This window comes from Rana temporaria, chromosome 4, assembly GCF_905171775.1.
Source record: "Rana temporaria chromosome 4, aRanTem1.1, whole genome shotgun sequence".
In the NCBI taxonomy this organism is placed as follows: Eukaryota; Metazoa; Chordata; class Amphibia; order Anura; family Ranidae; genus Rana; species Rana temporaria.
Window position 1 is genome coordinate 13,449,352 of NC_053492.1, and position 27,436 is coordinate 13,476,787.

Here is a 27,436-nt window from a genome sequence, read left to right on the forward strand (position 1 = left end):
AGAGATCAGCACAGGTGGGTCATTAACACTGAATACATTCCTCGACCCATACTGCTCACTGATTTGTCCAGAGTAGGACAAGGACTGGGTGATATCAGCCTGTAATCTCCTGGTCACTTTTCTGAGCTGTGTTCTCTGTCCTGTATTTCTGTGGAATAATCTTTGCACTTTGTGATGCAGACACAATTTATGTATCTAGACTGGATTTATGTAGATTCTGGGGTTTGGCTGGCATAAAAATGTTGGGTTTCACCATAGGCATTGCTTGATCTAGGCAGCTGGTTCATATGCCTTGGAAAAAATGAACTGATAGGGGATTTAGAGGACCCATTTACTAGTTACCATAAAGCGGAGGTTTTGCTGAATTCCTTTTTTTTTTTTTAAATCCAACAGCTCCAAATACTGCAGCTGCTGACTTTTAAAATATGGACACTTACCTATCCAGCCAGCCCGCCCGCAATGTCAGCAGCCGAGGACGAGCAATCGCTCGTCTCTCGGCTGCACCTGCCGCCATCCTTGGTCAGGGAATCGGGAAGTGAAGTGCTGCGGCTTCACTGCCCAGTTCCCTACTGCGCATGCGCGAATAGCACGGTGCGCCGTCACTGGTCCCCGCTCCCTCCTAGGAACAGTGTGTTTCCCAGAAGACAGTGGGGGCTGCCGGTAGGGGCGTGTCTGCCGCAGTACTGTATTCCCGGAAGTGGGGGCAAATACCTGTCTTAGACAGGTATCTGCACCCCCCCCTACCCTCTGAAAGGTGCAAAATGTGACACCGGAGGGGGGGGGAGGGTTCTGAAAAGCGGAAGTTACATTTTTGGATGGAACTCCGCTTTAAGGGTGGAATTGTAAGATCCTCAGAGATAAAGCCGCCTGATGTGCACTGAGACCAATCTGCTCATGTCTAGTAATAATCTTTGTATTTCTATTTTAGTAGATGGACGGGAGATGAGGAAAACCTCAGAGGATTGTCTCACTTTGTCTCCAGACTGTAAAGTAGAAGATGAGGACATCACACAGTATAGTCCAGGAGAAAACCCGACTACCTCAAATGTCCATCCGGCACCACACAGTGTAGATGGACCATCGTATTCCTCTTATTCTGAGGAACCTCAGACTGTGAGGGACGGTGCCGGACCATCGTATTCCTCTTATCCTGAGGAACCTCAGACTGTGAGGGACGGTGCCGGACCATCGTATTCCTCTTATCCTGAGGAACCTCAGACTGTGAGGGACGGTGCCGGACCATCGTATTCCTCTTATCCTGAGGAACCTCAGACTGTGAGGGATGGTGCCGGACCATCGTATTCCTCTTATCCTGAGGAACCTCAGACTGTGAGGGACGGTGTCGTCCTTCAAACAGATACAACGTTTTCCTGTACTGAGTACGGGATGCGGTTTCAATTTAAATCCCGTCTTAATGTGCATAAAAGATCTCACACAGGTGAGAAGTCACATTCATGCCCTGAGTGTGGGAAATCTTTCTCACAGAAGTCCAATCTTTACACGCATCAGAGATCTCACACAGGAGAGAACCCTTATACCTGTCCTGATTGTGGAAAATGTTTTTTAGAGAAATCCAGTCTTGGTAGACATCAGAGATCTCACACGGGGGAAAAAACGGTTTTGTGTCCTGAGTGCGGGAAATATTTTTCAGAGAAGTCCAGACTTGACAGACATCAGAGATCTCACACAGGGGAAAAACCATATTCATGTTCTGAGTGCAAGAAATGTTTTTCAGAAAAGTCCAGTCTTAACAGACACCAGAGATCTCACACGGGGAAAAAGCCATATTCCTGTCCTGAGTGTGAGAAATGTTTTTTAGAGAAGTTCAATCTTTATATTCATCAGAAACTGCACACGGGAGAGAAGCCGTATTCATGTAATGAGTGCGGGAAATGTTTTGTACAAAAGGCAGATCTTGTCAAACATCAGAGGTCTCACACGGGGGAAAAACCATATTCATGTCCTGAGTGTGGGAAATGTTTTTCAGATAAGTCTAATCTTTATAATCATCAGAGGTCGCACACAGGCGAAAAGCCGTATTCCTGTGCTGAGTGCGGAAAATGTTTTGTACAAAAATCAGTACTTGTCACACATCAGAAGTCTCACACAGGGGAAAAACCGTATTCCTGTCCAGAGTGTGGGAAATGTTTTGTACAAAAATCACTACTTGTCATACATCAGAGATCTCACACAGGGGAGAAGCCGTATTCTTGTCCTGAGTGTAGGAAATGTTTTTCACGGAAGTTCAATCTTTCCAAACATCAGAGATCTCACATGGGGGAGAAGTCATTTCCCTGTGCTGAGTGAGTGAATTGTTACTCACTGAAGTCCTGTCTTCCTGTATATCAGGGATCCCACACAACTCTCGAGGTGTATTAGTGACTTGAGTGCGGGAAATGTCTTCTATATGAATTTTACTGGACATCGCAGGTCTCATGTGGGGGAAGAAGCACACCCTGATATACACCTCATATATATTGATGCATAAGGACTCACTATATATCATGTATCTATATATATATATATATATATATATATATATATATAATGTGTGTGTGTTTTTTAATTCTTTATGTTTTTTATACACCATGTACTGTCTTCAATAAATATTGTGATTTTTTTTCGATTATTCTTCATTTGTTTACTGTGCCTTAAAAGTCTGACCCCGGGCTACCAATTTTGGTGCCCCTTTTTTCTTGTACACCTCAAATATACTTGTAACACACTGCATTGTTACTGGTTTCAGAATGGTAAATGGCCACAAGATGGCAGTGTTCTGCAGTTTGACTATTACAGGATCTAGTCTAGCAATGCTAAGAATGTTGGGACTTGTGTGGTGCAAGCTGGAGTGGGCAAAGGGGAAGGAGTCTTGAAAAAAGAAAAAGCCTGGAAACATTCGGAGGCGAAAGAAAGAGACTGTGAGAGAGCCAAGACAGTGAGAGATAGTAGTGCGGGTCCAGGAGGACACAGGCCAGTTCAAATTGACCTGGAGAGCTGAACAGGAGGATTCCAGATCATTAACCCACTAAGGGGCAGGATAGATGGTCCTGCAGTCAGAGAGATTGGATCAGTACTATTGGCATGACTTCATCCACAGGAGGAGACAAGGGGACCCCCCAACACTCGAGGTAATCGCTTTGCCCTGCTTCATCAAAGGACTGGGTGAGAGGGTTCCTATTCCATACCACGCCATCACATGTTGCAAGATTATTTGTTGCTGTCAGTTATTTAAGCCCAGGATTTCCTACAGTACAGACTGCCACGCAGAGACACAGAATCTATAGTCCATTCAGTGCTTTGGCCTATCTCCATTCATTGTTAATTGATTCACTGCATGCAGGATATCAGCACGAATGTTTTCTGTATGCCTGATAAGCAGGAATTCTGAATGCATTCCACATCAGTACCGCAATAGTCCAACCGCCCCCCTTTTTCTGTGGTTCTTTGACTTGGGGATCTTAGACCCAAGCTATCTATGCATTCCACATCAGGCCTATTCTATCCAGGGAAGGAACAAGTTTCACAAGCCCAGTTCTGCACTTAAAGTGACATGCTTTTGCTAAATTCTGCTCCCAACCCCTTTCCAGCTTAAGCAATCTCTATAATCATCTGATGTCCTTAAAGTGACTACCCAAGTTTGTTGCTGTAACGGCTACCCCCTGGTAGTGAGGGGGTATCAGCCGTTGGAGGCGTCCTTTTCCCTGGCAAGTTTCGATATGCAGGTACAGCCGGTATATCCCATCCACGAGATCCAGAGAGAGAGTCAGGTTCAGCTGTAAAATGAGCAGAATAGTAATGCCATCGAACGCCCTTTCAAGAACGAGACAGGGCTACATTTTGAAGGGTCAAGTAGGACTGTTTATTTTCAAGTACACAGCACACTTTTTATACAGAATTTGAAACATCCCACCCCCTTGCCATCAGAATAATTAACATGAGCCAATTATCTATCATTTAGCCTGACGAGGTAGCTAGGCGTCTCGTCTGCAATTCCCCACACATATAATGAACTTCAATCACATTCTAAAAGTCATTTAGTGGAGGTAATTATCTCCTAGAGACGTCCCGTCTCTGACAACAGCTATTAACCTGCAGAACACAATAACAAGGTATTTCACAAGCCGGCTCCACTTAGCATTTCAATAGCCTGAGCTAAGCATTGAAGGGTCATTGTCCTATTGACCTAGTCAGGACAAAATTAACCACTTGTAATGTGTCCAGTATCTTCTGCAATGAACTGTCAGTAATGTCCCATCTTCTGAAATACATAGTTCCGTTACAGTTGCCATCTATTAAAGAGAAACTTGGCTTGCTTTTTCACCATCTCTGGGGAAGTGCCATTTCTCATTCAAAGAGATTACACTTCTACCGTGCACCAACGTAAGGGCCCCATCAAGCCAGCAGAAAAGTTTTACCCATATTTTGTGATTGATTCTCTACGAGATATTTCTTATTGTAATCATCAGAGACATAAACCCTGGTTACTGGGAGCCCTCCAGCGAGCTTGTGTAATATCTCTTGCTCTTTTCTTTTTTGCTCACTTGGGGGGAAAACCTCTCAGTAGGAGAGCTAACATTTAAACTCTGAGTCCTGCGGGGTGGTTGGGTCTACTTAAAGTAGCACTGTACGGTATTGTATTGTTTATTCCTTATATTTGGTTTTCTCTTGTGTACATCAGATGTTGACTTTTTTGTGGGTATACTTCTGCTAATCTGACCTCAATATAAACTGAATAATTTTTCATCAAAAGTGGTGTGTTTATTCATAGAGTGACATCTGGTTAAAGCATTACAGTGGTGTCAACAGGGGTTGTGCTTCAACCAGGGCCCATTGCTCAGTGGCTCCTGAGGGGGTAGCACTATATACTACATAGCTTATCTTCATCATGTAGGAAACAGTTCATAAGGCACTCAGTATTATAGACACTAGATAGTGGAAGTGGTGCTTAGGGCAGCCCAGGAGACTTTCTCCTCCCCCACCTCTGGACGCTGGGCTGCTTGTGCTCATGTGAAGTGCAGCCGGGAATGTCAGAAGTATTGCGGCGCATGTCCATGTCGAGTGGCATAGCCATGCATCCAGATTATTCATTGAGAGGCTCCAAGTAGTGTAAGCAGCTGGCAGTGTTCTTCCCCACAGACACGAACACCAGATGTGCATGGTTGCAGTCTGGATGACTCCTACTGGTAGACACAATGACTGGTCACAGATTTAACTGGTGTCCTCTTAGCTGACTACAATTGCTGTATCAGTGTCAGTCCCACTATATGGGTCAGCAGGCCTTATGTCTTCTTGGAGGAAAGCCTCGTACACACGTAATTTTCCCTGACGAGATTCTTGGCAAGAATCTCTTGCCGCCCAAGTGTACACACACTCCTTTCAAAAGAAACGCGGTTCTTTTAAAATGCAAGAATGCATTCGCTCGTCACATTTGATGCCATCGCCGCCATCTTGCTTCACCCTACCTATGCCGTGGAAGCTACCGCGCATGCGTCAAAGTCATTTCGAGCATGCGCGGGTTTCCATGGCGACAGGTAAGTATACAGACGCTCGGGTTTCTCGACGGGAAACAGGCCGACAAGAATCTCAATGAGAAAATAGAGAGCAGGATCTCTATTTTTCTCGTCGAGATTCTGGGAAGATTTCCAGACGAGAAACCTGAAAGCCCCGTAAACACGCTCGGTTTACTTGCTGGTTCTTGCCGAGAAAACCGAGTGCGTGTACCAGGCTTAAGAGAGATGGGGTTAATGTCTCCTTTTGGGTCTCTGGCTCTGTTCACCTATAGGTAGGGTTGTCCCGATACCACTTTTTTAAGACCGAGTACAAGTACCGATACTTTTTTTTCAAGTAGTCGCCGATACTTTTTTTTAGATGGCACTGGCTGATGGGCACTAAAAGGTGGCACAGACTGATGGCTGGCAGTGGCACTGATAGATGGGCACTAATTATGCAGCACTGATGAGCACTGATAGGTGGCACGCACTAAAAGATGGCACAGATAGCTGGCACTGAAAGATAGCACATACAGGTGGCACGCACTGATGGCTGGCACTGACAGGTGGCACGCACTGATGGCTGGCACGCACTGATGGCTGGCACTGACAGGTGGCACGCACTGATGGCTGGCACTGATAGGTGGCACGCACTGATGGCTGGCACTGAAAGATGGCACAGATATGTGGCAATGATGGGCACAGATGAAGTGGCACTTATAGGGCTGCACTGATGTGTGGCACAGATAGGCGGCAATGATGGATACAGGCAGCACTGATAAGGGGGGGGGGGGCATTGATATAAGGTGGGCTGTGAGCTAATGGGGGTCTCCAAGGGGCGTGCTGCTGATCTAATGGTTGGTTACCACACATTATATTAGCAGTTAGTACCCCCTCTTAGAGACCCCCATTAGCTCAACCCCCCCTTCCTTAGAGACTTCCAGAGATCAGAGAGCCCCCTTATAACAGTGGGCCCTGCCCTCTTTAAGACATCATTCATGTCTTACCAGCGTGACCCAGGAGGGAAGTGTTAGTCGAGCTGGGCAGAGCCGCTCTTGGGCTATGCAGACAGTGTGTGTGTGAACAGATCGGCATGCTATGTTACTCACATGCACACTGTTCCCCGCAGCACCGGCAGCACTTTCTTCCTCTCCTCCCGAACTGCTGAATGATGTCACGACGGGGCGGCACTAGAAGGCATCTGTCGGGCGGGGAAGAGAATATGCTGGGTGCAGGAGAAGTGCACACCGCTGCCATCCCTGTACAGTGAGTGATTTCCCCTGTGCGCCCGCTGACTTCCTGTTGTTCCCGCCTCTCTCTCCCATCTCTCTCCCATCCCAGGTATCGGTGAAGCGTCGGCAGCATTTGCGCGAGTACAAGTACTCGAGCAAATGCTTGACATCGTTACCGATACTAGTATCGGTATTGGGACAACCCTACCTATAGGGTATTTCTACAACCTCTGGGGCACCTTTCCTCCAATTCTTTGGTGATTATGGAGGAATCTGCATTTGCTTGGCTGACTGACAGCTTAGATTCTGGGATTGAAAGCAGTTAAATTGTTTAGATTGCAAACAAATGCGTTCCCCTTCTGAGAGGGATGGGAGTGAAGAGGGGGGAAGGGCGGTGATGAGGAAGTGAAGAGGGAGTCAGGAGCTGAAAAGGAAAATAGGAGGGGTGGTGAAGAAGGGAAGAAGACAGTGAAGTGGGGGACAGGGAGCTGAAAAGGGGGACATGAGTGAACAAGGGGATAGGGAGGTGATGGGGAGGTGATAAAGGGAAAGGGGAAGTGAGGAGGAAATGGGGGTGAGGAGGGGAGTATGAAGAGAAGGGCATGGCAGCAAAGAGGGGGTAAGGGAGGAAGATAGGAAGGTGAAGATGGTAACAGTTCAGTGAAAATGGGAAAGAGGGGTGAAGGGGGGGGGGGCAGGGCAGTGAAGAGGGATACAGGGCAATGAAGAGGGATGGAGATAAGCAGAATGTGGGGTGAAGAGGAGGATATGGGATGTAAAAAGACATGGGGATTGACTAGGGTACATGGGGGTATTTGCTTCTATAATTGGACAGCTGGCAGTGATATGACAAGCTCAGTGCAGATCGGAAGTTGAAAACAGTTGCCTATCTAGGTGGTGACATAGAAAAGGCCATTCACGTAGAGCCGCGTAAAATTGTGCGGGCGTAACGTATCTGATTTACGTTACGCCTCCGCAACTTACACGGGCAAGTGCTGCATTCTCAAAACACTTGCTCCGTAAGTTGCGGCGGCGTAGCGTAAATCGGCCGGCGTAAGCCCGCCTAATTCAAATTTGGATCAGGGGGCCGTGTTTTATGCAAAACTAATGTGACCCGACGTGATTGACGTTTTTTCGGAACGGCGCATGCGCCGTCCGTGGAATTTCCCAGTGTGCATTGTTCCAAAGTACGCCGCAAGGACGTCATTGGTTTTCGACGTGAACGTAAATGACGTCCAGCCCCATTCACGGACGACTTACGCAAACGACGTAACTTTTTCAAATTTAGACGCTGGAACGACGGCCATACTTAACATTGGCTGCGCCTCATATAGCAGGGGCAACTTTACGCCGGGAAAAGCCTAACGTAAACGTCGTAACTTTACTGCGTCGGCCGCGCGTACGTTCGGGAATTCGCGTATCTAGCTCATTTGCATACTCAACGCGGAATTCGACGGAAGCGCCACCTAGCGGTCAAAAAAAAAATGCAGTTAAGATCCGACGGCGTAAGAGACTTACGCCTGTCGGATCTAATGGATATCTATGCGTAACTGATTCTTAGAATCAGGCGCATAGATACGACGGCGCATCTCAGAGATACGACGGCGTATCTCGGTTGTGAATCTGGGCCTCGGTCTCCATTGCCTGAACCTGAAAACATTTACACTTTACACTGTTATTCTCAGGATATAGCCTGGGATACAGACATTGTGAAACAAAATGGTTACTGTCCTGGAAAATCTGATTTACAGTACATACACACACAGCACAAGGTCGTGTTCACACTATGAGACGTTTTTCTGGGGCTGCAGTTCCTCTGAGCTCCACAAGGTGGTAATCTCCTTTCTATCCAGACAGGAAGTCTCTAAAGAATACAGACAGGAAGTGATGTCAGGTACAGAAAGTAGGTTCCAGGTGAGAGGTGAGTTGGGAGGAAATAGAGAGAAGACATTGTTGGAAATGGCAGCAGAGGAGGTAATAAGATCTTATTTTCTATTTATACCCATGTCCGCCCTCTTCCTCCATAGTCACTGTGACGTCTTTTATCTCCAGCAGATGATGATACACATATATATAGTGTGGAAACCTAGATGAACTTTTATTATACAATAGTGGAATGTATCGCCTGTACCATGAAAACGAGAGGAGTTATTGATGTCATTAAATGCCGGTTCCAGACATTGTATGGGGGTGTATGAAATGATAATTATAGATTGGGATTAGGGAAGATTTCTGTAAGATTTACATGGAAATGATCAACGCCCCCTCCAGAGACACTATGACGAGTCTCACAATAGGAGTCTGAAAGGGACTCGATGAGGGGCGGGTGAGATGATGAACGCGGAGAAGGGGCAATTTTTATCAAAACAATGACCAGATGGGAATCCAAATGGATTTTTAGCTCAATACAATTGCCCCGGCTGGACTGAATATTGATATTTAGCTGTTTGCTTTTCATATTTTTTATGCATTTTGTATTGTATTTTTATATAATTTTATTAGTTATTGATTATTAGAAATGTATGTACAACTTTAGTGATATGTTTTATTAGAGTTATTCTGGGCTATAAATAGTTAAGGAATCTGGGGGGGGGGGGTTAGGGGGTGCGTTTTAGGACCACTGCACCTGCCAATAGCCCTCCTGGACAAAGATTGGCTTTTTCCAATTGCCACCCTCTCTGTTTACATCTAAGCAATATCCAACCTGCGATCCACCAGATTATCTATGGCTGGGACTCTGGTCATGGATTAATTTAACCACTTGAGACCCAGAGGACGTCCTGGGACGTCCTCGGCTTTGTGCGGTGATATCTGAATGATGCCTGCAGCTGCAGGCATCATTCAGATATCGCCGTCTTCAGCCGGCGATTCTGTGCACCAGAAGAACGATCAAAGCGGCGGTTCTGCCACTCGATCGTTCTTCTAGGCAGCGGGAGGGGACGTCCCCCCCCTCCCGCCTCCATCCGGTGCTTCTCCGGGCTCTCCCGTGCCATCGGGGGCCCGGAGAGCGAATCGGCCGGCGCTCGTTGGTGAACCATAGAGATGACTGGTGACCAGACGGTCACAGTCATCTCTATGACCGTCGGAGGACCGGGCGCGACGTTATGACGTCACGCCCGGTACCCGCAAGTAAACAAAGCCGCTATTGCGGCTGTCGGCATGTAATCAGTGATTTTTTTTCACCGATTTCATGCTTGTAAGCCTGTAGGAGAGATGTGGGGTCTTATTGGAAAAAAAATGTAAAAAAATTAAGTAAAAAAAAATAATAAAATAATAAAAAAGAAAATTTAAAACGCCCCTGTCCCGGTCGCTCGCGTGCAGAAGCGAACGCGCATGCAAGTCCCGTCCACATATGTAAACACCGTTCAAACCCCACATGTGAGGTATCATCGCGTGCGTTAGAGCGTGTGCAACAATTCTAGCACTAGACCTCCTCTGTAACTCAAAAATAGTAACCTGTAAAAAAAATTAAAGCGTCGCCTATGGAGATTTTTAAGTACCGAAGTTTGGCGCCATTCCATGAGTGTGCGCAATTTTAAAGCGTGACATGTTAGGTATCTATTTACTCGGCGTAACATCGTCTTTCACATTATGCAAAAAAATTGGGCTAACTTTACTGTTTTGTTATTTTTTCCCTAAAAAAAGGCGTTTGAAAAATTATTGCGCAAATACCGTGCGAGAAAAAAAGTTGCAATGACTGACATTTTATTCCCTAGGGTGTCTGCTAAAAAATATATATAATGTTTGGGGGTTCTGATTAATTTTCAAGCAAAAAAATTGAGATTTTTACATAAAGGAGAAAAGTGCCAAAATAGGCCCGGTAACGAAGTGGTTAATACTTCTGCTCCTTATTCCAGTGTTCCCCATTTACTACTATAGAGGCATCTATTGCTTCACAGGCACCATGAACTCTGTGGTCCTACAGGGCCCAGCACATCTAGTCATCTGTAACCGGGGTTTTCCGATTAAGTGCTGCAGGCCTCGACAAAATCCGGGCGCCAGTTGTGTCAAGAAATTGTGACCTGGTGCCTGGGGAAGCTTAGGGCTGCAGAAGGCCGCAAAGCCGCAGCCTCAATTACCTGCCGGCGAGATCGCGGCGGGCCCGCGCCCGCCGGTAATTGAGGCGGCGGCTTTGCGGCCTTCACAAAGGGAAGCTGAGGCCTGCAGAAGGCCACAAAGCCGTGGCCTCAATTACCAGCCGGCGCGGGCCGGACGGTAATTGAGGTTGCGGCTTTCACAGAAGGAAGCTGAGGCCTGCAGAAGGAATCTAGGAGTGGCCATCTTGTGGTGGGTAGTGGCATTACATTACACGTAGCAAAAAACAGCAGTTCTAATGTGTTTTTTCGCTGCCATCTCCTTCCCTCAAATTGGAACCCCCAAACATTATATATATTTTATTCTAACAGCCTAGAGAATAAAATGGCGGTCGTTGCAATACTTTCTGTCACACCGTATTTGCGCAGCGGTCTCACAGGCGCACTTTTTTTGGGAAAAAATACACTTTTTTTAATTAAAAAATAAGACAACAGTAAAGTTAGCCCAATTTTTTTTTTATATTGTGAAAGATAATATGTTGAGTAAATTGATACCCAACATGTCACGCTTCAAAATTGCGCCCACTCGTGGAATGGCGACAAACTTTTACCCTTTAAAATCTCCATAGGCGATGTTTAAAAAATTCTACAGGTTGCATGTTTTGAGTTACAGAGGAGGTCTAGGGCTAGAATTATTGCTCTCGCTCCACCAATCGCGGCGATACCTCACATGTGTGGTTTAAATACCGTTTACATATGCGGGCGCTACTCGCGTATGCGTTTACTTCTGCGTGCGAGCTTGGCGGGACGGGTGCGTTTTTTGGCTCCTAACTTTTTTAGCTGGCTCCTAGATTCCAAGCAAATTTGTCAAACCCTGAAGTTCTGCCTTGTTAATGTAGGATAATAAAAAAATGGAGTACGGCACCAATAAAAACTAAAATAATAATTACAGCAAGTACAGCTCCAAAAAATAGTGAATGACTAATAAACTGTGAAACAAAGGGTACAAATGGCTGCTCGAGTAGAGAGCTGTGGGGCAGGAATCTTTTCTCTTCCCTCCAATGGCAGCCCAGTGTGGGTAGGAAGAGGACGCTGGGGGGGGGGGGGGGGTGTTCTCTTGGTTGTAAAGTATATTGTAGTATCCAGGAAATTGTACAGAGTGTCAGGGGGATCCTGGTGTTCTGAATTTTCAGCAACTTACTTTCTTGGCCAGTTAGATGGTGAGGTGAAGGCTTCCATCACTTGCTGGTAGGAGTTCTTTAAGGGTGTCAGAAAAGTAAGTGCAGCTGGGGTGGGAGGGCCATCAGAGACCAAGAGCCCCTATGAGACCTAAAGCCTCGCCGCCTGACCCCCACAGCCTTTCAGCCCCACTAACCCCTATTACTTCCTAAGAGGTCCCCAAACTTCTCCCGCTACACTACCTCATCAGAGGGCCCCGAATACTTTAGATGCAGTACACCCTCAGAGGATACCAGAGTCCTTTAGTCCCACTACTTCTTCAGAGACCCCTCAGCTCTTCTACTTCCCTTAGAACCTTCTGTATTTTCCTCCCTCTGACACCAATGATGGAACATATTCTTCATCGCAGGCTAGGGAATGTTTTCTTCCTACTGACCAGCAATGTACTCCATACTCCTGACACTGGGCTGCCATTGGAGGGAAGAGAAAAGATTCCTGCCCCACAGCTCTGTACTCTACGAGCAGCACCCTCCTCCTATCCAATCCAATCCCTTCTCTTACTGCAGGGAGTGACAGTGACATCACTCATGTCAGTCAGCAGGCTGCCAGAGATTGAAGCCTTGCAGTAGTAGTTCTGGCAATTATCCTGATTAGCCGACAACTCCAGTCAAAAGTCAGCAAGTTCCCCTTCCTGGACATCATGATGACCCTACATTGACCTCACAGCACTGCCTCAGAGCAGGAAGAATCATATTTATCATTCATTGCCTGCAGATCTAAAACAAATCAAAACCAGTTCAGAAACAAAACATAAAATTACATTTCTGATCTGGTGGGCCAAAAGAGTTCTGGGTTCATGAAAATTGAAGGCAAAAACCAAACAGTCCAGGCTAAATGTGTTCCCATGGGGTCAGCAGTTCTGAAATGTACAGCAACCTTCCTATTACCCCCCTCACATCCACATCCTATTATTGTGAGACCAATGCCATCCAAATTATTCTTACTTTCATTTCCCAATGTTATCAGTCAATGAGGAAACCCGTATAGATCAAATGAGGATGGAGGAGAACCAAAGTCACGTGAATGAGAAAATACTAAACCTCACCCTGGAGATCATCTATCTGCTGACTGGAGAGGTGAGAAGCATTCTGGGAGGTCACATGACATCTCTATTAATAAAACACAGACTTGATCGGAGAGGTGAGGCGGATTCTGGGATTCTAACATGATATTCCTATTGGTTCCTCAATACAGAGATTTCCTCTTCTGAAGTCAGGTGATCATATGACCATCACAGTGCCTCCATGTGACTCCCTAAAACCTGAGAGACACAACATGGAGAAGATTCTAGAAGTCACCAAGAAGATGATGGAGCTGCTGACAGGAGAGGTGAGCGGTGCCGGGAATTCTGGGACATTATCCAGTAACAGACAAGGGATGTGTCTGGATGGTGACTGTATCATTGTGTGTGTCAGGTTCCTATAAGGTGTCAGGATGTCACTGTCTATTTCTCCATGGAGGAGTGGGAGTATTTAGAAGGACACAAGGATCTCTACAAGGACGTCATGATGGACAATCAGCCGCCCCTCACATCACCGGGTAAGAGGAGACTTTATTGTAAAGGAGAGAGCAGTACGGAGGCTCCACCTAGATCCCCCATCATCTGATAAACACATAGAAACAATGTATTCAGTCAGTGTGTGTGTTTCCTACAGATGGATCCAGTAATAGGAACCCACCAGAGAGATGTCCCCGTCCTCTGTATTCCCAGGATTCCACACAGGAAGGTCACACCATCCCCCACCATCATCAGGTAGATGAGGAACAATCACTCATAGTATCATTATTATCTGCATTGTTACAATTGATGTAATTTTTATTATATATTTAGAGTGGAGACCTGAGAGATTTTAAAGTTAAACGTAAATCAGAAGAAGAGACGTATGTGAGGGATGATGAGCAGTCTATGGAGGAGGATGGAATAACGGGGACATTTATAGAGGAGGACACTCCTACAGAGATCAGCACAGGTGGGTCATTAACACTAAGTACATTCCTTCACCCATACTGCTCACTGATTGGCCTGGAGTAGGGCAAGGACTGGGCGATATCAGCCTGTAATACCCTGGTCGTTGTGAGTTGTGTACTCTGTCCTGTATTTCTCTCGGAGAATCTTCCTTGTCTGTGCTGCAGACACAATTTTTATGTATCCAGACTGGATTTCTGTAGATTTTGGGGCTGACTGGCAGCAAAATATTGATTTTCACTTTAGATATTGCTCAACCTAGGCAGGTGGTTCATGTGGCCTTTGTCTTCTGCCCCATGCCGGGGCCTAGCAAGATCTCGGACAACAATTCTTCCAGGGTTATATGCTCTCACTGAGTGCAGTCTCAGGAGATGGAAGGCAGTGGTGTGGGACCTCTGCAACTTGTCTTAAAGCGGGAGTTCACCCAATGAAGTTTTTTTTTTTTCTTTTCCCCTTAGCTTCATGCTCGTTTTGTCTAGGGGAATCGGCTAGTTGTTTTAAAATATGAGCCGTACTTACCGTTTTCGAGATGCATCTTCTCCGTCGCTTCCGGGTATGGGTCTTCGGGAGCGGGCGTTCCTTCTTGATTGACAGTCTTCCGAGAGGCTTCCGACGGTCGCATCCATCGCGTCACTAGTAGCCGAAAGAAGCCGAACGTCGGTGCGGCTCTATACTGCGCCTGCGCACCGACGTTCGGCTTCTTTCGGAAAATCGTGACGCGATGGATGCGACCGTCGGAAGCCGCTCGGAAGACTGTCAATCAAAATAGGAACGCCCAGTCCCGCAGCCCATACCCGGAAGCGGCGGAGAAGATGCATCTCGTAAACCGTAAGTACGGATCATATTTTAAAACAACTAGCCGATTCCCCTAGACAAAACGAGCATGCAGCTAAGGGGAAAAAGTGTCATGTGCGGGTGAACCTCCGCTTTAAGTCAGTGGTTCTCAACCTGGGGGTCGAATTACAATTTGCCAGGGGTCAACAAATCCTGGGCTGTTCCTGAAGCCCGCACCTCTCTCCCAGACTTTTTGCGCGCCCATTCAGTTCACGGCATGGCTGGGGGACAGAGACTAGAGGTCAGCTGACTGGTGAGGAATGTGAAGTGGGAGGGGCTGGAGGAGACCCTATCTCCTGATTTCAGTAGAGGTGTCACTGCTACGAGACACCACAAAGTCGGAGACACAGTGAGTAACTGTGAATATAGTTCCCATTAAAAGTCCCCACTACAGTTCTCAGATCAGCAGATGACCTGGCTCAAGAGAACCTAAGTTGGCTGATCAGAACTCCCCCCAGCACTGCCACTCATTCCATTCCCCCTCCACCAAGAAGTAAGAGAAAGAATAAAAATAGAGAATACATGAAAGGGAGAGGAAAGAGGGGGAGGAACAAAAGAAAAAGGAAGAGAAAGCTGGCTAGAGAGAGGAATGGGGGGAAAAAAATACAAGAAATTAGGCTAGAGAGAGATAAAAGGGAAAGAAAGGAGAACAACGAGAAAGAGTGCTACATCCTAAAATGTACCAAAAGGGGTTTTAATACTGTACAAGTAGAAGGGACTCAGGGATCGCTAAATGTCCGTGGGTTAGGGGTGCAAATTACTTGTCTTGCCTTGGGTGCTGACAACCCACGCTACGAAATAATTTTACTGTTAGGGGTCCCCACAACTTGGGAAATTTTATCAAGAGGTCACGGCACTTGAAAGGTTGAGAACCACTGTCTTAAAGGGGTTGTAAGGACAAAAATATTTTCCTCTTAAATTAAAGTCTGACAGTAGCCGATAAAGTAAAAAGTAATGTTTTGCATTATAACTAGTTTGATACCTGTTGAAATCGAGCCGTTTTATTCACTCCTGAATCATTATTCTCACTGACTTCCTGGTTTGCGGTGCACATTCATTCTTGCTATATCACGGCCTAATGGGAACTACAGTTCCCATTAGGCTTAGCCTCCATGCCTGTGAGGGATAAGAGAGCATCTTCACACAGGGCTGTAGTCATAGGGAGGGGGTGAGCACATTCTGCTTTCCACCATGCAAAACGGCTCAGATGCTGGTGGAAAGCAAGAAGAGGAGAGACAGGAAATGGCATTTTCAAACCTGGATTACTGTATTTTGGAGGTCAAAAGGAAAAACAAGGTAAGTGATATTTAAATGCTCTAGCTTACAGCAATCAATTGATCTAATAAAAAATGAACCTTTAGTGTTCCTTTAACTAAACTTTAAGCTTCCACTGATTACTGAATACCAATATTATGAGTTCTGACCATTACACTATATAATTTACGTTGCGTATAATGTAGTCCTGACCAGGGGCGTATCTTCTGCGAGCCAAACAAGACATTTGCCTTGGACGGCATTTTTCACGGGGGTGGCACCACCCCCCAGGCACAATGGACACTGTACCAGCATTGGCATCACTACGGGGGTTTGGGGGAGCGGACCGCACTTCACACCGACCCTCTGACAGTCTCATATTTAAGCTCCTCTCCTGGTGAACAAGCTGCTGCCGATCTTCTGATGACATCTCCCAGCGGTCGCCTCTTCACCTGGACTCTGGGGCCGCCCCTTCTAGGTGCCACACCTGCGATCGTCCGATCCAGCAGAAAGGAGAAGGAAAGGAGAGCGGAAGTGACGTGACATCACTCAGGGCATTCTATGGGACTGACAATGGGAAGGAAGAAGAGGGACTGCCTGGGATCAGCTCTGCTCTGCCTTCTGCTGTAGGTGAGTTGGAACCCCCAATGTCCCATCCCGGTGGAGAACGACCAGCTGATGTCACCTCTATCCTAGGGACACCTACCTACAGTACCTGGACAGCACACTAGAATCCTAGGAACACCTACCTGACCGTGTGTACACATACCTACAGTCCCTGGACAGCTACAGTATATATACTCTACTGCCCTATCAGCTCCGACTCTTCTCTATACTACCCTTCTCTATATTACTTTCTGCTCTATGGACACCTACCCTTCTCTATACTACCTACTGCTCTATTGACACCTATCGTTCTCTATACTATCTACTACTCTATGGACACCTACCCTTCTACAGTTTACCTCCTGTTTTATTGGAATCTACCCTATCATTAGCTTTTCGTCTTTTGGACACCTAGGGCCAGATTCACGTAGGGGGAGCGGCGGCGTAACGTATCGTAGATACGTTACACCGCCGCAAGTTTTCAAGTTTTCACTGCCGCAAGTTTTCATCGCAAGTGCCTGATTCACCAAGCACTTGCGATGAAAACCGGCGCAAGGTGGGCCAATTCAAATGGGCGTGTGCCATTTAAATTAGGCGCGCTCCCGCGCCGGACCTACTGCGCATGCTCAGTTTCGTAATTCCCGTCGTGCTTTGCCCGCCGTGACGTCATTTTTTCGAACGGCGACGCGCGTAGCGTAATTCCGTATTCCCGGACGGCTTACGCAAACGACGTTCATTTTTAAATTTCGACGCGGGAACGACGGCCATACTTTATACAGCAATACGATAGCTGTGTAAAGTTAAGGCACCAAAAACGACGACTAACTTTGCGACGGGAAACTAGACTAGCGGCGACGTAGCGAACGCGAAAATCCGTCGGGGATCGCCGTAACTCCTAATTTGCATACCCGACGCTGGTTTACGACGCGAACTCCCCCCCAGCGGCGGCCGCGGTACTGCATCCTAACATCCGACAGTGTAAAACAATTACACCTGTCGGATCTTAGGGATATCTATGCGTAACTGATTCTATGAATCAGTCGCATAGATAGAAACAGGGATACGACGGCGTATCAGGAGATACGCCGTCGTATCTCTTTTGTGAATCTGGCCCCTAGTACCCAACTCTGTATTAGCTACTGCCTTTTGGATACCCTCCTTACTAAATATTATCTACTGTCCTATGGACCCCTAGACAACTCTTTATTTGGTATTGCATTATGGGCTGCGGGAAGGTGAGTCCAGTGTTGTTGTGTTTTTTTGGGCGGGGTACAGGGGAGCCCCCTCCTCTCTCACTTCCTGTCTCCCTCTCTCTTAACCCACCTCCCTCTCTCCCACACCTCTTTCCACACTCTCCCTCTCAACTCCTTCACCCCCCCTCTTTCTCTCACCTCCTTCCCCCTCCCTCTCTCTCACCCCTCCCTCTCTCTCACCCCTCCCTCTCTCTCACCCCCTCCCTCTCTCTCTCTCCCCCCACCTCTGAAGAGGTGGAACCTAAAGAGGAAGGGGTGGAATTTACAGATGAAGGGGTGGAACAATTTGCAGCACATAACCAAAATAGACCACTGGTTCTGATCCCTACACTATGTTGTACAATACAATTTCTGATATTATATAGTCCTGTTATACCCTAGATTGAATTTCCCATTAAACGTCCCAAAAAGGGTGTTTTGTATGTTTGTTTTAACTGGTATACCCTATAAAGTAAGTTGTACATTACATGGGCCTTGCTTCTGCTCTCTACCATCTGTTATATATAAACATAATGGGCCAGATTCACAAAGAGATACGACGGTGTATCTCCTGATACGACGGTGTATCTCCTGATACGCCGTCGTATCTCTGAGTTCTGCCGGTCGTATCTATGCGACTGATTTAGAGAATCAGTTACGCATAGATATTCCTAAGATCGTACAGGTGTAACTGTGTTACACCGTCGGATCTTAGGCTGCAATTCCAGGCCAGTCGCTAGGTGGCGTTTCGTTTTTTTTCCCACGACTAATATGCAAATGAGGAGATACGCCGATTCAGAAACGAATGACCGCTTTTTTTTTTTACGTCATTTGCGTTCGGCTTTTTCCGGCGTATAGTTACCCCTGGGTCTATGAGGCGCAGCCAATGTTAAGTATGGCCGTCGTTCCCGCGACGAAATTTGAATTTTTTACGTCATTTGCGTAAGTCGTTCGCGAATACGGATGGACGTAATTTACGTAAACGTCGAAACCAATGACGTCCTTGCGACGTCATTTGGAGCAATGCACGCTGGGAAAATTTCCGGACGGCGCATGCGCTGTTCGATCGGCGCTGGGACGCGGCTGATTTGAATAGTACACTCCCCCTAGCCGCGGAATTTGAATTCCGCCGCGGGATTTACGATACGCCGCCGCAAGTTTTGAGATAAGTGCTTTGTGAATAAAGCACTCGCCTCAAAAACTTGCGGCGGCGGATCGGAAATCAGATAGGTTAGAAGATCTTTAGATCCGCGTAACCTATCTGAATCTGGCCCAATATGTATTCTCTTTTGTTACACTCATTTTCTACCAGCTGAACATTTTATATCTGATTGAAGCAATCATTTTCACATGTTGATAATAATGTGATAACATCCTCAAACTTTGGAACCTTAAACAGAAAGTGATAATGAGGGAGGAGTCAATAACCCAATGATGGAGGTCTTCATGGTCAGTCCAGTCTTCATCTTGGTGGTTCTCTCCCCATCCTCATTTTCTGACCTCTGGTGGGGCTCAGCCCCGCTGTTATTCATGACTAAATCATGGACTAAATAAGGAAGTGCAGGACTTCTTGTGTTGGGAAGATGGCAATGAGTGATAGAGGGGGTGGGGACACTCGTCCTATAATCCCCCTCATCACTGTCACTCCTATAAAAGACATTTCTCATTGTTTCCTCACTCTCTGACTAAGGTCCATGAATAAAGAAATGATCTGGTAGGAGATCAGAGGAGCCATTTACTAGTTACCTTGATGGGGGAATTGTAAGATCCTCAGAGACAAAGCTGCCTGATGTGGGCGGAGTCCTGGTTTAGGGGAACCAATCTGCTCATGTCTAGTAATAATCTTTTTATTTTTATTTTAGTAGATGGACGGGAGATGAGGAAAACCTCAGAGGATTGTCTCACTTTGTCTCCAGACTGTAAAGTAGAAGATGAGGACATCACACAGTATAGTCCAGGAGAAAACCCGACTACCTCAAATGTCCATCCGGCACCACACAGTGTAGATGGACCATCGTATTCCTCTTATCCTGAGGAACCTCAGATTGTGAGGGACGGTGCCGGACCATCGTATTCCTCTTATCCTGAGGAACCTCAGACTGTGAGGGACGGTGCCGGACCATCGTATTCCTCTTATCCTGAGGAACCTCAGACTGTGAGGGACGGTGCCGGACCATCGTATTCCTCTTATCCTGAGGAACCTCAGACTGTGAGGGACGGTGCCGGACCATCGTATTCCTCTTATCCTGAGGAACCTCAGACTGTGAGGGACGGTGCCGTCCTTCCAACAGATAAGAGGTTTTCCTGTACTGATTGTGGGAAATGTTTCCATTTTAAGTCCAGACTTAACGTGCATAAAAGATCTCATACAGGTGAGAAGCCACATTCATGCCCTGAGTGCGGGAAATGTTTTTCAGCGAAGTCCAGTCTTTCCAGACATCAGAGATCTCACAAGGTGGAGAAGTTGTATACATGCCCTGAGTGTGGGAAATGTTTTGCACAAAAAACAGATCTTGTTAAACATCAGAGATCTCACACAGGCAAAAAGCCGTATTCACGTCTGGAGTGTGGAAAACGTTTTTCAGAAAACTCCCATCTTTATAACCATCAGAGACTGCACATGGAAGAGAAGCCATATTCCTGTTCTGAGTGCGGGAAATGTTTTGTACAAAAAGCAGATCTTGTCAAACACCAGAGGTCTCACAAGGGGGAAAAGCCGTATTCCTGTTCAGAGTGTGGGAAATGTTTTTCAGATAAGTCCAATCGTGCCAGACATCAGAAATCTCACGCGGGGGGAAAACCATATTCTTGTTCTGAATGCAAGAAATGTTTTTCACGGAAGTCCAGTCTTAACAGACATCAGAGATATCACATAGGGAAAAAGCCGTATTCCTGTCCTGAGTGTGAGAAATGTTTTTCAGAGAAGTTTAATCTTTATATTCATCAGAGATTGCACACGGGAGAGAAGCCGTATTCCTGTTCTGAGTGTGGAAGATGTTTTTCACAACAAGCAAATTTTATGAAACATCAGAGGTCTCACACGGGGGAAAAGCCGTATTCATGTCCTGAGTGTGGAAAAAGTTTTTCAGAAAAATGTAATCTTTATAGTCATCAGAGACTGCACACGGGAGAGAAGCCACATTCGTGTCCTGAGTGCGGGAAATGTTTTGTACAAAAAAATGATCTTGTCAAACATCAGAGGTCTCATACGGGTGAGAAGCCGTATTCCTGTTCTTATTGTGGGAAATGTTTTTCAGACAAGTCCAATTTTTATAATCATCAGAGGTTGCACACGGGAGAGAAGCCATATTCCTGTCTTGAGTGCGGGAAATGTTTTGTACAAAAATCACTACTTGTCACACATCAGAGATCTCACACAGGAGAGAAGCCACATTCCTGTCCTGAGTGCGGAAAAGGTTTTTCACAGAAGTCTAGTCTTCGCACACATCAGAGATCTCACAAGGGGGAAAAGCCACATTCCTGTCCTGAGTGCGGAAAATGTTTTTCACAGAAGTCCAGTCTTCGCACACATCAAAGATCTCACAAGGAGAAAAGGCCATAGTCCTGTTCTGATTGCGGGAAATGTTTTGCAGTGAAGTCCCGTCTTTTTACACATAGGAGGTTTCACACAGGTGAGAAGCCATATTCTTGTTCTGTGTGCCGGAAATGTTTTGTACAAAAATCACATCTTGTCACACATCAAAGGCTTCACACGGGGGAAAAACCATACTGTTTAGAGTGCGGGAAACGTTTTTCAGACAAGTCTTTTTGGCCGGATTCACACTTGTCCGACAAACGCTCCGGCATTGGGAGCTCATGTCGCATGACATATGAAAATCAATGTTTCCCTATGAGAGCCGTCTTAACTGGTCTGACACAAGTCGGTCCGACTTTGAAAATGCTCCCTGTACTACTTTGGTCCGACTTTGATCCTACTTCAGCCCATTGAATATCATTGAAGTCGGATCAAAGTAGGAGCCTTGTCCTTACCATCCGAATTTTGACATCCGACATGTGATTACAGCAGCAGTGAAAGGAATTTATCTCACTCTGGGATTGTTTTGATTGGTCAAAGAACAAGTCAGACTATCACAAAGTCAGATCAAAGTAGTATCCTGTTCATGAAAGTGAGATGGATGTAGGATCAATGTAGGACCGGTGTTGCAGAGCAAAGTAGGATGAAAGTCGTATGAGGCTGGGTTCACACTATACTACACGACAGCAGTACGACTTTCATCCTACTTTGCTCTGCGGCATTGGTCCTACATTGATCCTACATCCATCCGACTTTCATGAACAGGATACTACTTTGATCCGACTTTGTGATAGTCTGACTTGACCAATCAAAACAATCCCAGTGTGAGATAAATTCCTTTTATTGCTGCTGTAATCTCCATGTGGGATGTCAAAAGTCGGATGGTTAGGACAAGGATCCTACTTTGATCCGACTTCAATGATATTCAATGGAGTGAAGTAGGACCAAAGTCAGACCAAAGTAGTACACGGAGCATTTTCAAAGTCGGACCGACTTGTGTCGGACCAGTTAAGATGGCTCCCTATTGTTCCCTATGGAAACATTGATTTTCTCACGTCATGCGACATGAGCTCCCAATGTCGGAGCGTTTGTCGGACCAGTGTGAACCCAGCCTTAATCATAGACATCAGAGAACGCACACAGGTGAGAAGCGGTATTCCTGTCCTGAGTGTGGGAAATGTTTTTCAGACAAGTCCAGTCTTTACACACACCAGATTTCTCACTCGAAGGAGAAGAGGTATTCCTGCCCTGAGTGCGGGAAATGTTTTTTTACATAAGGCACATCTTTACACACACCAGAGATCTCACACAGGGGAGAAACCCTATTCCTGCACTAATTGCAGATTTTTTTTTTTTTTAGAAAAGTCAAGTCTTGACAGGCATCAGAGGGCTCACACTGGGGAAAAGCCGTATTCCTGTCCTGAGTGCGGGAAACCTTTTTTCACAGAAGTCCAGTCTTTACACACATCAGAGATTGCACACGGGAGAAAGGCCTTATTCCTGTCCTGAGTGCGGGAAGAGTTTTTCGGTGAAATCCAATCTTTACAGACATCAGAGATCGCACACGGGGGGTAAAGCCACTTAATTGTCCTGAGTGAGGGAATCGTTCCTCACCGTAGTCCTGTTTTCCTGTACATCAGGGATCCCACACAATCCTCGAGGTGTATTAGTGCCTTGAGTGCGGGAAATGTCTTCTATATGAATGTTGCTGGACATCACAGCTCTCATGTGGGGAAGAAGCACACCCTGATATACACCTCAGATATAATCCATGGCTGATCTTCATTGTGTAGGAAACCGTTCATAAGGAGATTAGAGATCACCTAAGACATTTATTAGGTGTTGTACCTTGTTGACCATTAAAAATGTACCCTTTAACTTTCAGTGGCTGAGTACATTTTGTGGTTTAAGCTTTCACAAACACTTATTATAAACATAATTAATTGGACAAATATAACACACATCTGCCCAGGGATGACGAATATTGGCTGTATTTTATTTCGTATAGTGATTTCTCATGATCATCAGCTCCATCGAGTGGAAATATTGCAACGCTCTGCATTACAGACACTAGATGGCGCTACACTCTTGTATTGTTGGGCTCCTCTCTGGACCACCAGATCACTACATAGTCATAGCTCCCAACTGTTCCTTGATTTAGAAAAAAAAAAAGTCCCTCTTTCTTCCTCATTTTGATCTGATCTCTATAGTTGTGTATAAAATGCACTATTTCCAGAAGACCTAAAATAGGAATTCTTAGCCATATACCACCATCTGGTGGATAGGTACAGTTAATGCCTAAACAAACATTTGCTTAATCCATAGAAATACCTTCCAATTAGATGTGGATAAATATTCTAAAACACACCCTCTGGGCTAGTCCTTAGATAGGGGAATGTTTGGAATAAAAGAGAAAAGGGATCATCATCAATCCTTCACTATCATCGACACACTCCTTCGCGATCATCATCACCATCGCAATCACAGAGTCTTCCAACAAGATGCTCTCGCATTCAATGTTCACAATTTCTTCATCTAAGGGCTCTGTCAATTTACTTTTTTTTAAATAACTTTTATTGAAAATATCAAAGAAATAAAATAAGTACAAGAGAGCATTGTAAAGTATGGCATAATAGATGCAAAGCCGTATTCCTCCACATACAGAGGGCTTTTACATTCAAGAATATTGAGTTAGCGCACTATTTGCAGCTATAACAGCTTCAACTCTTCTGGGTAGGCTGTCCACAAGGTTTAGGAGTGTGTCTATGGAAATGTTTGACCATTCTTCCAGAAGCGCAGGCACTGATGTGGACGAGAAGGCCTGACTCCCAGCCTCTGCTGTAATTCATCCCAAAGGTGTTCTGTCGGGTTGAGGTGAGGACTCAAGTTGAGGCAGGCCAGTCAAGTTCCTCCACCCCAAACTCGCTCACCCATGTCTTTATGAACCTTGCTTTGTGCACTGGTCCAAATCATTTGGTGGAGGGGGGATTATGGTGTGGGGTTGTTTTTCAGGGGTTGGGCTTGGCCCCTTAGTGAAGGGGACTTATAAGTAGGGTTGTCCCGATACCACATTTTTAGGACCAAGTACAAGTACCGATACTTTTTATCAAGTACTCGCCGATACCGATTACCGATATTTTTTTAAATCTCATGTGACAGTGGCACGTGTCAGTAGTTTTTTTTTTACAATGCTTTCTTTTTTTTTTTTAAGAGGGTGGGGGGGAATGAACAGTGTCAGTGTGTTTTTTATTTAATTTTTTACAATTCATTTTTTTATTATTTATTGCAATTCCTTTTTTGGGGGGGGGGGGGGGGCTTTGGTGAGATATCAGGGGTCTTAACAGACCTCTGACATCTCCCCTCTGAGACAGGGAAAGGGACTAGAGACACAGATTCCACAGTCCCTTTCTCTGCAGCCTTAGCTGCACTGAAAATGAAAGGAGCGAAGACAGTGGCTTCTCTCCATTCATAAACTGAAACATTGTAAACACAGTTTACAATGTTTCAGTTATGTGAATGGACAGTCAGTGATCACTGACTCTGTACATTCGGAAAAGGTAGGAGCCGGATTTACCGGCTCCTACCTACGCTCTCCATCCTGACAGATCGATGGAGAGGAGAACGGAGGGGGGACACGGCGGCAGCATGGCAAAAGAAATGACAGCATGGAGGGGGGACACGGCGGCAGCACGGAGGGGGACGTGGTAGCAGCACGGAAAAAGAGATGGCAGAACAGAGGGGGGACACGGTAGCAGCACAGAGGGGGGACGCGGTGGCAGCACGGAGGGGGACATGGCAGCAGCATTTAAAAAGAGATGGCAGCACGGAGGGAGATGGCAGTATGGAGGGGGACACGGAGGGAGACGTAGCACGGAGGGGTACAGCAGCAGAATGGAGGGGGGCTGGAGGAAGATACGAGGACAGTCAGAGGTGACCGGTGCTTGTGTTATACCTAAAGGGTTCCACAGGACTGTCACTTTAAGGCTGACTCCACCCAGCAGGGATGACAAGGGTCAAGGGGCATAGTAGCCATCTTGGAGAGCACATGTAAAGAAGCTGATAAGATGTACTGTCCTGAGATACATGTTGCAGTGTACAGATGACCTGAAATAAACACCCATTGTTCCAGACCAGAGTCTTGTGTCTCTCACAACACAGAGGATATAACAGCTTGTAACTCCCCCACCGCACTGATCACCCTGACTGTCCAGGTATCGGGTGAAGCATCGGAGCATTTGCCCGAGTATAAGTACTCGGGCAAATGCTCGTTATCGGTCTTGATACCGATACTAGTATCGGGACAACCCTACTTCTAAGGCATCAAAACTGAGGGGGTCTTCTGATCCTCTGATTACTCTAACTTTTGGGCCTCAGGTCTGATAGTGCTCGAGTCTGTCTCTGCAGGAGGAGGGGGTGAAGAGGCATCCATAGATGTGCATGGCCACAGCCAGTCGGTGTAAACATCTTTCTCCCTCATCTTTGTCTGATGGTGGAGGTTGGAACCTGGTAGCTGGAACTTATCTAGAAGTAGACAGACTATGCAATGGGAGGAATCTTGATCAGTTTTAAGGTCCAGTACGGACACACTTTGATCAGGATATAGAACTATCACTGCTTGGCAGATATATCCAGGGATCTCAATAACCACACTTAACTCCCAGTGGCCATTTTCCTCCTGACACCACTAGGTTGTAACAGCAGAATCCATATTGGCTCTGGCTCGTTGTATCGGCTTATTGCTTGAAGAGAAAGAGAGGGATCCCGGACGAGCCCCCAGATGTTTTGCTTACCTCCTCAGCAGTCGCCGATAATGGTGGGTCCTCTGTTCGGCCATGACTCTCTTAACTACCCAATTACCTCTGGCACACTTAGTTGTAGACTAAATGTAGTGTACACTTTGAGACCTATTACAAGGCCACCCATGTAGCGCGTGTCCTAGAATGGTTTCCTCGTCCTTTCCTAAAGGCCTCTGTCGCCATAGAGCAGGACCTGGCTCCCTTGGATCTACGAGCACTACTATGGGGATACAATTTCGATCTTGCGCGTATATCCTCTTCCTCTCTGTTAACGCTAGCCTCTCTTAGACTATGGTATAACAGGCGTTTGTGTTACATTGTATTATCCGATCCTTCCCCATTGTCTTCTCTATTCGATAATCCCACCTTCCCTCAGGGTATAGGAATGTCAACAATAGGTCCCTTCAAAAGGACTGACTGGCCCCAAGAGCACTCCTTTGTGCACCCAGCGCAAGGGACACCGGTGACTCAGACAGGATGTCACAATTGGCTCACTACCCTACACTTATCTACATTCACAAAGCACTTACATTCTTCCTCCCAAATACACCGTCCCAGTACTGAGTTTGAACGGCTGTGCTCCCTTTTTTAGAGACTCCCAGGCACCTTCTCTCGGCCATATATTGTCTCCTACAGGCCCTCACACATAATGATCTACCCTCTTACACCAGAATGTGGTCTGCAGACTTGGGTGAGAACATCCCGCGACCAGATTGGCAAACCTTGTTCCATTTTACTCACAAGTCCACGATTTCCTGCTACTCGCAGGAAAAGAACTACAAGATTTTGTCAGGATGGTACAGGGTCCCCTCCACATTGCATAAAATGTTCCCGTCCACTTCAGCATCCTGTTGGCGATGTTCTGCCTCTCCTGGGACATATCTAAATGTCTGGTGGGAATGCAAGAGGATCTGCCCCCTCTGAAATCAGTTATTTGAATGCTATAACTAAACTTACGATGAATCGTTGACTCCCTCTCCTAAGATTGCCCTTCACTCTATACTTCCGGGATCGATTGCCTCACAGAAGCAGAATCTCCTCCGTTTCTTTATGTCGTCAGCCAGACAGCTCATCCCGTCCTATTGGAAGTCAACCACCACTCCTTCCTTGTCACATTGGGTTTCAATTATGAACGACACTATGAGAATGGAGAAGAAGTTGGCCCTTGACAACGATATCTTTGATAAATATATACTATTGTGGCTCATCTGGCTCCACT

At 46.2% G+C, this 27,436-nt stretch overlaps 2 protein-coding genes and 1 long non-coding RNA gene across 3 annotated transcripts in view; all 3 read left to right on the forward strand.

The window, feature by feature from the left end:
• Positions 1-2,504, forward strand: part of LOC120935932 (zinc finger protein 84-like) — a 58,528-nt gene extending 56,024 nt beyond the window's left edge. Inside the window, exon 2 of the mRNA XM_040347962.1 lies at positions 1,368-2,504. Coding sequence (XP_040203896.1) covers positions 1,368-2,307 — 940 coding nt within the window. The 3' untranslated portion in view covers positions 2,308-2,504. The remainder of the gene's footprint in view (positions 1-1,367) is intronic.
• Positions 2,505-8,655: 6,151 nt separating this feature from the next.
• On the forward strand, positions 8,656-13,225 carry LOC120935935. The gene is made up of 3 exons (XR_005748563.1): positions 8,656-8,695; positions 12,961-13,070; positions 13,189-13,225. It is a non-coding gene; the product is annotated as an uncharacterized LOC120935935 (long non-coding RNA).
• Positions 13,226-16,621: 3,396 nt separating this feature from the next.
• On the forward strand, positions 16,622-21,600 carry LOC120935539 (zinc finger protein 501-like). Its single transcript, XM_040347588.1, has 2 exons — positions 16,622-16,674; positions 20,122-21,600. Exons 1-2 carry the CDS (start codon positions 16,622-16,624, stop codon positions 21,446-21,448), a joined length of 1,380 nt encoding a protein of 459 aa, XP_040203522.1. The 3' UTR covers positions 21,449-21,600.
• The last annotated feature ends 5,836 nt before the right edge of the window (positions 21,601-27,436 follow it).

Excerpts from the sequence above, each read along its gene's own strand:
- LOC120935539 (XM_040347588.1), top strand. The coding sequence starts at position 16,622 with ATGGGAAGGAAGAAGAGGGACTGCCTGGGATCAGCTCTGCTCTGCCTT. Across the intron at positions 16,675-20,121 it reads GCTCTGCTCTGCCTTCTGCT|TTCCTCTTATCCTGAGGAAC; the intron begins GTAGGTGAGTTG and ends CGGACCATCGTA.